Source organism: Ceratotherium simum, chromosome 17 (assembly GCF_057802395.1).
Source record: "Ceratotherium simum simum isolate JZ-2026a chromosome 17, ASM5780239v1, whole genome shotgun sequence".
Taxonomy (NCBI): domain Eukaryota; kingdom Metazoa; phylum Chordata; class Mammalia; order Perissodactyla; family Rhinocerotidae; genus Ceratotherium; species Ceratotherium simum.
The window spans coordinates 15,996,622-16,010,263 of record NC_141916.1 but is presented as its reverse complement, the minus strand read 5'-3'; the positions used below and the strand labels follow the sequence as shown (position 1 = coordinate 16,010,263).

Here is a 13,642-nt window from a genome sequence, read left to right as displayed (position 1 = left end):
CTCTTGTCACCAAAGCACTCTTCCCTTTCTGTTAGCTGCTATGTGTTCAGAGAAGATAGACCCATTTAATAATAGTGGCCCAAATTAAAATGCAGAAAGGTCAATCATCTGTATAAAAGAAACTACACAATGTAAAACAATGCCAAAAATAAATTCTTCCTGGTTCTGTCACTATTAAGGAATATCTATATTAGTTGTTCCCAAATGCCGGAGCTCACATCAGTTGCATGAGAATCAGCACGAGCTTATAAAAAAATAGAATCTTAAACTCCACTTCAGGCCCTACTGAATCATGTCCTCCATTAATATAGTAATCAGAGATAATTTTATTTATTCAGATTAGTATCATCTCTCCCAAAAGAAAAAAATGGAGAGGAAATTTCAAACTCAATTTAATGAACTAGAGGCCTTGGATCACTGCTTCTCACTGCACTAAGGGAAGTTTACACTAATTCTCTTGAGATTTTCAATTTCTCCTTTGTCCTGAGCTCACCGGAACACACGTAAAGATCGGTGCTTGAGGAGGATGGGGAAAAGGAAATGACACGTTCCCGTTCTCTCACATGCAACTCAGTAACTCTCGCAGGGAACGGAGGTGAAAGAATAGGCCACGAGAAAGAAGGGAAGAATGAGAAGGAAAGGAATTAGTGTGACTAAAAAGGAAGTCATGTCATTTCCTCAAGAGGGAAGGGGCACAACTCGGGCAAGGGGACTACTGCTTTCCCATCTCCAGGGACTGGCACTGGAAGGGGTTACAGGAGGGTGGGCAGGTTTAGCTTCCAACAAGAAAACTCAAAGGAAGGCGTTGTTGTTGGCCAAGCTTGAAGGCAGCATATGGCCATTAAATGTTAGGACATGTGGCGGTAACTGATGAAGCAGGTGGTGACATCAGGAAAAGGGGCTGGGCAAAGGATGTAACTCTAGAAACCCATCTCAGGTTGTTGTCACCTGTCCAGTAAGGACAATACAAAAACTGAGGCCTGTTTAGTTTGCAAAGAAACTTATTAAAACTGAGGCCTTCTTGAGAAAAAATGGGGAATCTAAATGAGACTGCTCTGGCTTTTTTAAGACTTTAATTTCTCTGTGATAAGAAGAGATTAAATTGATACGGAAAAGGTGTTTTTGTGTGTCTGTTCATTTACTGAGCCATCTTAATACTGCGATATCGCATTTTATTTATATATTGTTATTATCCCTCCGATTTTTGCTGTAAAATCTAACCAGGTAAGTTTTTTTGGGTAAGACTTAATAGACAGGAAAGAGACTAGAGGAGCCTCCTTTGTCTAGTGCATAAAGTGGTTTAAAGTGAGGTTCTGTCACATTGTAGAAGGCTCTGCAGATACATCATTCACATACAGAAAAAAACAAACAATAAAAATCGAGACCTCCTCTGTGACAGTTCTGCATTGTCCAGCCTGTTTGCATGTGAGTATAACACAAGGGTGGATAAAGAATGGTGTATTTTGCTGCTGTCAAACTGTCAACAAGAATCAAAGTGCAGGAAGATGCCCAGAAAGCTGAAATCCATTCTTCTCTAATTTTTCTGCTCTTTGAAAAACAGATATGACATAAAGAGTAATGGTGACAAAACTGGTTCCCCCATCCAAGGGCCCAACTGACCTGTGGCTGGGCAGGGGATGGGGCATCGGGGTGTTGGATGAGAATCTGGCTCTGCTCAGGTCGGGCCGTCACCATGGTGCTGGCAGTGCCCACTACCATTCCACAACCACCATTGATCGAGGAGACTTGGTGGGTTAGGGTGGCTTTTAGTCTCTGAGGGGAAAGATAAGAAAAGTTAGCTTGTCAAGGGTAAGATTCTATCAAGGGTGAGAAGAGTGGGCTTAGATTTTATTACTGACCTTACAGATAGCTAAAATTTCCACACCAATTTTCCCTTAACAGAGGAATTAAAAGAAAATGACAGGGAGAGAGAATGTGCACCTGGATCCCTAAAATGCCTCCTCTATTCCCTGGCTGTCATCCTGGGCACAGCTGGAGGGTGGGGGTTGCTGAAGCAAGAGAGTCCAGACGAAAGCTCTCCTGGAACCTGGCCAGGGGCTGCTTATGCAGCTCTTCACCTCTCGGCCAGCTCTCCTGCCCACTCATCCACCCTCCATCTGTCACCCTGGAACTAAAACAGCAAGTGTCCCACTCCCAACAATCTGTGCTGTTTCTTTTCACTGCCATAGTCTATGTACCAGGCTCTAAAGGTGGAAGAGAGGAGAGAGGAGTCATGAATCAGGGTCTTTTCTTCTCTAGACCCCACCACAAGATGTCTTTAGCTTTGCAAACCCCAGAAGCTTCCTTTGCTTGCCTCACTTGAAAAACCTAGACTGATACCACTTCTTTCAGAAGGTCCAACATTGCCCCAGGCTGGGATATACTCACCATCTTGGCTTCTGATGGCATAGGGTGGCCAGAGGGAGAAATAGAACCACTGCTGTTAACTGGTGGGCCAGGGATACCAGGAATGTTGGGCACCATAGACATAGGTCTAGCCAGCTGGATCAAGAGAAGGAAGAAAAACCAGAAGGGAACATAATACTATTGGTGGGGCAACAGCTTTCCAAAATGAAGTGCGTTTGAGATTGGCACATCAGGGCCTGTTCTGTGCAATCTGCCCACAGGGTATGTGGGGACGGCCTGAGAAATACCTTCCCCTATGGAGCACCACAGGGTAGAGAATCTAATCCTTTAGTGCTGTGACAATTTCTGTGAGACAGGATGGGACTGTGTCTTGAGGAGAGTGGTGGGCAATTTGGGAGGTGCTAAGTGCCAAGTGAAATCAACCAATCAGCAGGCTGGCAAATCAATTCCTAGACCAGGAGCCAATTGTCCAGATGAGTCTTTGTCTAGTGTTCCATAGTGCTGGATTGGCAGAGGTTAGTGAAGAGTTTCGGCAGGCTGCCATGCTCAACTAACACAGACCAGAGCCCACGTTTCCCTGGGGCTCCTGTGTGTTTACGAGCATTCAGGTGGAAGGGAGGGATTAGTGTGTTGGTAGGGTTGGCTGCCCCAACTACAGAGCTCACCGATATAACAGAAGGCATCTGTACTGGAGGCCCTGGCAACACAGGCATGGTCTGTCCATTAGCAAGATGCATGACGAGAGGGAGGGAGCCAGTGGGAGACCTAGAGGAGACATGAAGTGAAGGGGTCATAATACAGGCCCTTTTGCCAATGGATCTTCCTCCTGTAATTATAGCAGATTTTCCAGTCTTCTCTAGTTAGGGAAGCTACAGGGCAGCATTGTAAAACCCTGACACCCTCATGAAGGTGGAAAAAGCAGGGAATGCTACTTACCTTACCTTATAGATGGAGAGAAATTGCAAGATCTTTACACCTTGCAAATTAAGCAAACACCACTGAACTCAAATGGGTGGGAAGCTAATCCTATTAGGCGTTGAGAACAATTAAACAAACATTCCTACCACTGGCGCATATAAATTCTGTCTTGCCTTAGGCAAGGGCAGGTTGGACCAAAGATGTCATTTTGCAAAGCTGAATTACATCACATGATAGCCAAATATGAATACGTTTCTCTTATTCCTTTCCACATTTTGCTTTACCCTGCCCAAAAAAGATGTCCCTTGCTATTTTTTCTAATGGGTCCACAGAACAATAAGCTTTAAGAGGCTGATTCCTGACAATAACCTCAACTCATGGGTACCTGGGGACAGAGTCTCCAGTCATCCCATTAGGAAATCTGTATGGGCCATGCCAGGGGTAAAGACAAACAGACAAACAAAATTAGGAGTAGGAAAGACCAAGAGCCCTACCTGGGACTGAGGGGAACACCAGACTCAAAAAAGATGACTTAGCGGGTTTCTGCTCCTCATTCAGTAGTGCCCCAATAAGATTCTATAGATTGAAGTCAAGAACTAAATACACTTTCCTGTGTGGCCTCCACCACTATGATGGACTTCCTAAAGTGTTAAGGATTCTTCTTTTATTTTATTTATTTATTTTTTTCGTGAGGAAGATCAGCCCTGAGCTAACATCCAGGCCAATCCTTCCTCTTTTTGCTGAGGAAGACTGGCCCTGGGCTAACATCTGTGCCCATCTTCCTCCCCTTTATATGGGATACTGCCACAGCATGGCCTGACAAGTGGTGCCTCGCTGGGCGCCCGGGATCCGAACCCGGGCCGCCAGCAGCAGAGAGCACGCACTTAACCGCTACGCCACGGGGCCGGCCCAGGATTCTTCTTTTAGATTGAAAAAGTATTAAACCTCCAAATCAAGGAAGTATTACCCCCAAAATAAATACTTGCTTGTCTACTAAAAAGGTAAAGGAGATTCTGTTTATGGGGGGAAAAATTTATTTTGAGAGACAATCTCAGTGACTTGTTTCCCTTGAGCATCAAAAACAGTCCCTGTTTTATGAAATAACTTCACAAAGAGGAAAGAGCTTCAGGCTTCACTGTTTCTCCCTGCTCTCTTTACTCACCCCAGTTGCCTGTTGGATGGTGGCGCCTGTGTGATGACGGAGGTTGGGGAGGGAAGGGTTGGGTGAAGTGGATCATAGCCCAAGTGGAGAGGCAGGGAGCCAGGGCGAACGATGGTAGGCGTCGGGGTAGAGATCACAACAGGCTTTGGGGCAACCTCCTGGGAAGAAGAGACCAACAGATCACAAAATGCTTTAAGGGGCTGCATATAGGGAAGTACATAGCTGGTAAAATCTACTACAAATTTACCGGAAAGCGCACCAGAGCAAGTCATGTAAATCATGACTTAATTCCACCATGATCATGGACCCATACCTGACTCACCCAACCAGTAGGAATGCTGAGTTAAGAACTTTTGGCTATCTCCCTCTCAGAGATGATGGCTACATGAATGAGAAGACAATTGGAAAATCACTTGAAATCTTTGCAGCAGCACTGGTAGTACCATATAAAGACTAAGGATTGTTATAATTTTTAACAATCTAGATACTTTCATTCTAACCTTGGTGCCTGAGTGTCCTCTGATCTCTAATGGCAAAAGGCAGGTATATGACTGGTGGTAAGGCAACCCAATATCTCCTATAGACCCCTTTAAAAAAGGGCTATGGGGGCTGGCCCAGTGGTGTAGTGGTTAAGTTTGTGGGCTCCGCTTCAGCGGCCTGGGGTTCGTGGGTTCGGATCCCTGGCGTGGACATACGCACCACTCATCAAATCATGCTATGGCGGCATCCCATACACAAAATAGAGGATGACTGGCACAGATGTTAGCACAGGGCCAATCTTACTCACCAAAAAAAAAAAGGGGGGGGAGGGGAAGTGAGGCTATGGAAGTTTGAATAATGATTATGTTGTAATAAAACAAACTGTTTCCCACTGTTAACTTGTTAGGATCTTAGATTGCCAGCGGCCACACTGGCCCTGAAACCATCTCTAGACAGCCTCTAGGACCTGGTTGCTGATGAAAAGGGGAGGGAGCGGGGATGGTTGTCATGTTTATGGAGGGGGTAGTTTTGGGAGGTTATCAAACCAGATTTGGAGGGAGGTAAAGCGAGGTGCAGACGCTCTATCCACAGTAGATGCTAAAGTGAATAACCACTGGCAGAGCAGGAGACACTGGAAGGAGGCATGAGGGCCTTTTGAGGTTCTGATAACATCTGGGTGCTGGGTACACAGACTGTAGACTTTGTGAAATTCAGTGACGTATGCTTACAATTTGTATACTTTTCTGTACGTGTACTGTATTTCAATAAATTTAATAAAAATAATACTTCATAAAAAGTATTATGTATTTTTAAATATTAAAAAGTAATACTCAGAATCCTAGTAGGTATTCCCTTTGAGTCACTAGAAGACTTCCCTCTGGAAAGACTTTTTTTCTAAATTGTTTAATGTCCAATTTATGAATTATGTGATTTTTCTTTTTCACTTATTAATTGAAGTACAACATACATACAGTAAAGTGCATTAATCTAAAGGATACAACTAATTGATTTTTACATATGTAAAATCACACACAGCACATTTCCAGAACCCTGTAAGGTTTGCCTGTTTCCCTTCCCAATCCATACCTTCCCTCACAAGAGGTAAACACTATTCTGAGTTCTATCATCATCAAATAGTTTTGCCTCTTCTTGACCCTGAAGTAAATGCAATCATATAGTATGTACTTTTATGTCTGAATTTTGTTGTTGTTGTTGTTGTTCAATATAACATTTGTGAGATTCATCCACATTGCTGAACATCATTAGTTCATTGTTTTGTAATGCCGTGTAGTATTCCATTTTAGACATATAACACAATTTATTTACGCATTCTCTTGTTGATGGACATTTGGACTACTTCCAGTTTTTTGACTATTATGACTACAACTGTTATGAACATTCTTATATACTTCTTTTAGTGGACATATGGACTAATTTCATTTCCATATAGACTTAGAAGTAGAATTGCTGGGTCAGAGAATAGGTGTAATTTATATAAATCTTCTAAACAGTTAACAATTATTTAAATATAATCAATCCTCCTGTATCACACACTCTGTTTACAACTAATGACTCAAAACTTAATCTCTCAATTAACATTTGGGTGACTCTTGGTCGGGGAGTTTACCTTCTCCTTGAGTGGCGGGGAGCAGGGGCTCGAGGCAGGGCTGTCAGGTGGGGATGAGTCTACCTCCACCGTCTCCTCCTCTTTGATTTTAATGTCTGGTGTGGAAGGCAGAGACATGTCAAGGGGCCCAGCAGTAGCCTGTTAAAAGGAAGAAACAAGGATAGTTCAACCCCATGATTCCCTTCAGGCTGAATCCATATCTTTCCAGTTGAAAGATGAGGGAATATACTTCTATGAAGTTCAGCCCTCGGTCAAAGCACCAAATTGCAAGTCAAAGAAGTGTGGAACCTAGGTTTTATGAACAGCTCTGGCCAAATCGTTGTAACTTCTCAGGGCTTCTGCTTCCCTAACTACAGAAGGAGGGTAACACCTGCTTCGCCAGGGGTGAATACTTATACAGATTCTAAAAGGAAAAAAATACTTATAATGCTTATCAAGACCCTGAAAGAAAAAAAAGATGCCATTTAAATCCATGCAAATATTATGATTATATTCTTTTTCAGGAAAGTAAAATGATTCCTAAATCCAGTGCCTGCCTATTCTCAACCAGCTCTGCTGGCCACTGGAGAGCTGTGAATACTTTTTCTGCCAATCAGAATGACTAGATTACCCAATTATCAAAAAGGAAACAGGGCCGGCCCCGTGGCTTAGCGGTTGGGTGCGCGCGCTCCGCTGCTGGCGGCCCGGGTTTGGATCCCGGGCACGCACTGACGCACTGCTTCTCCTGCCATGCTGGGGCCGTGTCCCACATACAGCAACTAGAAGGATGTGCAGCTATGACATACAACTATCTACTGGGGCTTTGGGGGAAAAAAATAAATAAATAAAATTAAAAACAAACAAACAAAAAACAAAAAGGAAACAAAGACAAATTGGCTATTAAAGTACTGCAAACAAGATAGGAAAGATCTTTTCTGGGGAACTCCCCATGCTTGATGGTAATCTCACCCTAAAATCAGGTGTTAGAGGCTGGAAGTTAGAAAGACAGGGTTTGGGGCTGGCCCAGTGGTGTAGTGGTTAAGTTTGCATGCTCTGCTTTGGCCGCCTGGGGTTTGCGGGTTCGGATCCCAGGTGCGGACCTACGCACCACTTATCAAGCCATGTTGTGGGAGGCGTCTTACATACAAAGTAAAGGAAGGTGGGCACGGATGTTAGCCCAGGGCCAATCTTCCTCAGCAAAAGGAGGAGGATTGGCAACAGATGTTAGCTCATGGCTAATCTTCCTTACCAAAAAAAACAAGACAGGGTTTTGCAGTAAGGTAACAAAGAAAGGAAAGCCTGATCATTTGATCAGTGAAAGAAATTAGAACTTGGTCCTAGGAGCAGGGCTGGAGAAAACCAGAAAGGAAAGAGAGTAGTTTTCCGCCAGTAGTGCAATCACCTCACAGAACCGTGGAGCCGTAAATGGCTTTGCAGGGAACAATAAACCATCTGAGAGGACAGCCCTGACACTGCGCCACGTCAGGAGCACTGGCACTGCAGTTCAGTTTCACGGCAAAGTGGATCCTTTGTTCTACTCTTCCCACATTCTAGGCTTCTTGGTGAAAGAGGAGCTTGTTTCTAACTCTTCCCTTGCTACCTTAATTCCTAGAAACCTTCTTGGTAGTTGAGCAAACTGAAGATAATCTGGTGTCTGCTACATTAGAAAAAGTGGTAATGGTCTTTCTCTCCAATCTAATGGGGGTGAGCAACAGCAAAGATGGTTTCACTTCTGCCCTCATTTTGTCTACATTGCTAAGATGTCAGCCCAATTGAGCTAATTCTGGGATCCCTGAAGTCAGAGGGAGGGGGGAAGGAAAGGCCCCTAAGTAAACACAACCAAAGGTTTAAAATCCCCTAGGGGCATCTCCTAGAAAAGCTGTGGTTCACGCAAGTTTGGGGTTCATTAAACACTCCTGGAGACAATCTTCCACCCAGTCTGTGCTTCTCATCAAGGGGAGGTGAAGACCACCCCTGTACAGGCAGGAAGAATCACTGAAGGATGCCCAATGAGCAAATGTCTGACCAACCATGAATGGCCTCCCAGAAGTGTCAACTGAGCTCCAATGGCAGAGGAAAGACTTGAAGCTTGTAAAGGGAGGTTAATTTTCTTGAATTTGCCTATAACGAGTTTGGTTTAAAATCCCTCACATCCTGGTAGAAACAATTTGACTGATTTGTTTTAATCTTTATTTATTTATTTATTTGTTTATTTTTCCCCCAAAGCCCCAGCAGACAGTTGTATGCCATAGCTGCACATCCCTCCAGTTGCTGCATGTGGGACGTGGCCTCAGCATGGCTGGAGAAGCGGTGCGGCGGTGTGCGCCTGGGATCCGAACCCGGGCCGCCAGCAGCAGAACGTGCGCACTCAACAGCCAATCCACGGGGCTGGCCCGACTGATTTGTTTTAGAGGAGGGAGAAATGACAGGGGGATGAGGTAGGGTAGCTGTGAAATAAAATTATACCATATAGGTTGAAGCAACCGAGAGATAAGAGACTTAGGTCTCTAAAGAAAAAGAATGACAAGCCATCTGAAAGTAGAACTACAAATATATGCCACTGAGTTTCCCTATTTTTTTCCCCCCCGTTTGAGGGAGATAGCATGAAATGAAGCTCCTAGAAAGCTATGGAACTCGGAAAGATCTCCAATGATACTTTATCTTGCATTCTTACAATTTAAGCTGGATGGAAAAAGCATGCACAGTTGTTTTGATTTGCCTGCTATCTCCCTCTTAGAGGGAAAGAGCTCCCCTGGAAATTTTTTCTTATGTCTTGGGCTTTTCTATATTCTGATGGGAATCCATGCCTCACTGCACCATGCAGTTATGGGAGGCACATGTGTTAATGTATATATGTTTTGAGATAGAGACACTGGAATTTTTCTGAATTATTATGGTACACAGACCTGATTTTAAATAGTGACTAATAACCTAGAATTCTAATTCCAAAGTAGACTTTGATCTTTCCAGTTTCCTTTTTCTCCAAAACCTCTTATTCCACGGGAACTATTTTTCTTTGACTCTGCCTCTTAAACTATTTCCCCTGGTCTTTCAAACTAAAGGGTTCTTTAGGGATCTGGAATATAAAGGCTAAAATCAGAATCACAGCACCTCAGAATCTGAAGGGATTCTAACATCGTAAACCTCTCTACAGTCTTTATGCTCAGTGGCTGACACAGAATTGAACACACTGTGCAATAGCTTCCACCTGCCGCTCCTACTTCTTCATCTGAGCCACAAAGAATAAGTGTAACCCCTCTTTTACATGAAAGCTCTTCAGATATTTGAAGACTGCAATTTTGTTTACACTAAATCTTCTCTTTTCCAAGCAAAACTTCCTCAATTTCTTTAAACATTCCTCAAGTGACGTAAATTCAATAAATGTTTGTTGACTGGCTGATTGAGCGAGAACAGTCCAGGTGAGAAGACTGATTAGCTCAGAGAAGAGTGGGGTTTGGCAAAAAAAAAAAAAAAATCCAACAAAATCTGAGTAATTTATAATCTTTTAACATCGTCAACATATTCAGAACAGAAATAATTTTTTAAAAAGTAGATTATTGAACTAATGCTCCACTCGAAGGGCAAGAAGACTGACTTTTGGTGAAGACAGATCTGTGCTGATCCGCCATCTGGACCCCTCAAAGACCTGGATGGCTGACTAGGATTAGTGAATACTACATGGTTCTAAAGATCCATCCCCTAATTCTGTGCTTTAACCAATTAGCAAATTATCCCAGGGCACTATGAAAATAGCCTAGACCTGATTACCACCAGTTTTTCAGCAAAAGTCCCGCCTCTTGCCTTTTTTTCTTCCTCATCTGAAGCTTTCTTGAATTCATGTTCAAAGGAGCTAGCTAGTTCATTGAAGAGCCCCACCTCCTCACAGTTCTTCAGGAATCTAGTCGGAGTAGGAGTTTGATCTGTAGACATGAAAAGAAAAGAAAACTCTATTTCAGTTTTGACCTGAAATTAAAATTTGAGAGTATACAGAGAACATATTTCTATTCTTCTATTGGGAGAGGGTCTCTGTGTTGGGGCAAATTTGCTTTTACAGAGCTCTAGCACGTGAAGGCTGGTGCTAGGCCTCCAGAGGGTGTCTGTGCTGTGTTGCCTCAAGGCCAGCAGAGGGAAGACAGCACAACATTTTGTTGTGTGACTCTCCATTTAACCACCTTTCTCCCAGAGGTTGGTTTCCACTCCCTTACTTCCAAACAAAACAAAACCAGCCACTCAGGTGGAGTCTGTGAAACCTCTAGATTTGAAAATCAAGTACAGTTAAGTGACATTTTCTTTTTAAATTTACTCCCTGCTAGATCTGAAGTGAGCAGGTATAAGTAGATGGATGTTAAAATCTAATGACGAGAAAAAACTGAGGATCAGATGGTTGAACTTGCTTGCTAAAGCTACCAAATAAGAAATGATGCCTTGTCTTTCAGCGGTCACTGAGCTAAGGGTCTGTTACCTTCTGAAGGCATTCCAGGCAAATCTAGGGGCTGGAGAACAAGACAGCAAGATCATGAGCTAGAAAAGGAAACTGTAAACAATAGAGCTCATTTCACAGAGACTGGGGCCCAGAGAAAATTCCGGAAACCAGGATATTTAGATTGAGATTTGCCAGCCAAAATATCCTCTCAGGGGCTGCACAAATCTTTCCTCAACTCACTGCCTCTGCCCTTGGGAAGAGGAAGCCTCTTCGTAACCCATGGGAACCTTTCAAGCAAACTGAATTTTAGATTTGAACTTCTCTCTCCCCATTCTGCTTTTCTGGTTTTTCTCTGTTGGGTCAGTTGGATCTTCTTCTCTGATCCTAACTCTATTATGGTTTTCCTTGACACACTAGTCAGCTCAGGGACTCATCTCATACCCCAAACCACTAGACTGAATGACAGAAATAAAACAATGTTTAAATGATATTTTAAGGAGTGAGACCGGGGGTTAAAATTGCTCCTTCTAGCATGATCAATTGGGAATAGCCCGGTGGGATTTTCCATGGAAACAACATACTTTTTAAAAATTTAAACAAAACCTCTTCTGAATGAGAGTGTTTGGAAAAGTTACCACTACCTCTCAAAATAGTTTTAAAAGGTTCTCTGGCTGCTTTGGTTGGCCAATGATAAAGCCGCCTTCCCTCCATCCCTGGGTGAGTGGAGGTAATATCCTTTATGCTTAGAGAGTATTTCAGTAAGGGCACACAAAAAAATCACAACTCAAGAGGAGCAGGTCGGGGCAGCTAAGGGCATGGCTATGGCAGAAAAGGGCCTTTTGGATCTCTGATCTGAGGCTCATACAAACTTCTCCCATTTCTGAACAAACAGCCAAATCGCCTGAAAATGTATAAGAAAACCCTTAGCCTGCTCTGATGATTCCAAAGAAGTCAACAAGTGTTTACTGAATACTTTCTATGTATTTCAGTGCCACATGCACATACTTGTGCGTAAATTTGGGGGAGGAGAAGAACAGGAATACAGGAGTTTTGCCCAAATATAAAACATGGCTCTTGTCCTAGAGAATTAAGAGAATGTTTTCTAGTTGAGGAAATAAAACTAATATACATAGATAGCATCATAGTATACAAAAAACAGCTGCCACGTGCAACAGAGAATAAACTTGTTGTAGAAATTAAATAAAGACAAATTAATGACAAAGTAGTTAGGAAAGCTTTCAAGAAGTGGGACTTAAGCTGGGCCTTGAAGAATGGCTTTAGATGGTAGAGAGAAGAGAAGATTTGGAGGATAAGAGGAGTAAGGCAGGTGAAGGCACAGAGGGAGGCAGGGTATGGGCACCACGTATAGATGAGGTCAAAAGATAATCGTGTTAGGTAAGTTGTATAGAAAGTTGGGTAGGTAGCATAGGTCTAGGTTATGGAAGGCCTAAAAATCCAAGTTCAAATAGCCTTAAAGTAAGAGAAAATAAAATAGGAAGATAATGACAGATTTTGAACACAGGAGAAGAATTTAAGGAAGATTGGCTTTTCAACAGAATGCAAGATGGATTAGAATGAGGGACTAGTCAAGGAGGCCAGCTAGAAGGCTAGGAAAGAATCCAAGCATAATGAGGGTGGCAGCAGGAAGAACAGGAAGGAATAGAATATAGAAAATGTGAAGAAAGAATAAAACAACTCAAGATTTTGAGAATACTGATATCACTGAATAATGAAGGAGAAAGAGTTGGTTTAGGGGACAAGGAGATAAGTTTGTTCATCGACATAAAGATTTGAATGACAAGAAAGACAGCCAAGAAAGTGTTCAGTAAGGGTTGGGATACATGTGACACCAGGTCTTAATTTAGAGATATGAAATTATCAGCCTAGATAAGATAGCTGCAGTCATGCGCAATGGGATGAGCACTCCAGATCAGAATGCAAAGAACAGCAGGAAAACACTTTCTCTCCTTGGGACTGTCCTGTATCAACTTCTCTTACAACTCCTGGAGACTCGGCACAGGCCTTTCCACCCATTTGGAATGACCTCTCCAACTTGATAACCTTGCCTCAAATCTACCTCTTTCATAAACTTTCTCTGATTAATTCTGCTTAATATTAATTCTCTTAGTATTTATATTGTTTGTATTGTTTACTTGTACTTGACTGCAAATACTAAAATTTTTTCCGGGATACATGCCCTAACTTAATAAAGTTAAGTATGTGTTACCTACATTTATAATTACACCCTATCTACTCTTCCCTCAGACTTCCCCCAGGCTTTAAGGATCATCAGTGACAATGTCCCCACTCATGTCCTTTTCCAGGAATTACAATCCAAGGTCCTAGCAAAGGGCCTGGTGCACACAGCAGATATTCTATAACTATTCGCTGAATTAATAAGGAGTAGGAGATCGGTAAAGGCAAGTCCCTTTCTTCATGTATAGAAGTATGGAGAGGAGATTCTCTGTCTCCTCTAGGTCTCAAGTAGCATTTTGGCTAGCAGTACTTAGAGAAATTGTGCCTTACCTGAGTTATTAACTGATGGAAAAATCGCCAACTAAATTCCCTATTGGTTAAATATTGAGGTAAACTTGCTTAACTCAGGCTAAATCAGAACAAACGCCTCATGGTATCAAAAGAAAAGCGCACTTTGGTTTGTATGTCTGTCTAGCTGAAAATGGCACAA

At 42.7% G+C, this 13,642-nt stretch overlaps 1 protein-coding gene across 1 annotated transcript in view; it reads right to left on the bottom strand.

The window, feature by feature from the left end:
* Positions 1-13,642, bottom strand: part of LOC101391492 (cyclic AMP-dependent transcription factor ATF-7) — a 90,968-nt gene that overhangs the window by 13,538 nt on the left and 63,788 nt on the right. The window contains exons 4-9 of the mRNA XM_004429126.3: positions 10,335-10,453; positions 6,555-6,692; positions 4,448-4,605; positions 3,033-3,132; positions 2,389-2,502; positions 1,621-1,773 (exon numbers count right to left, since the gene is read on the bottom strand). Coding sequence (XP_004429183.1) covers positions 1,621-1,773; positions 2,389-2,502; positions 3,033-3,132; positions 4,448-4,605; positions 6,555-6,692; positions 10,335-10,453 — 782 coding nt within the window. The remainder of the gene's footprint in view (positions 1-1,620; positions 1,774-2,388; positions 2,503-3,032; positions 3,133-4,447; positions 4,606-6,554; positions 6,693-10,334; positions 10,454-13,642) is intronic.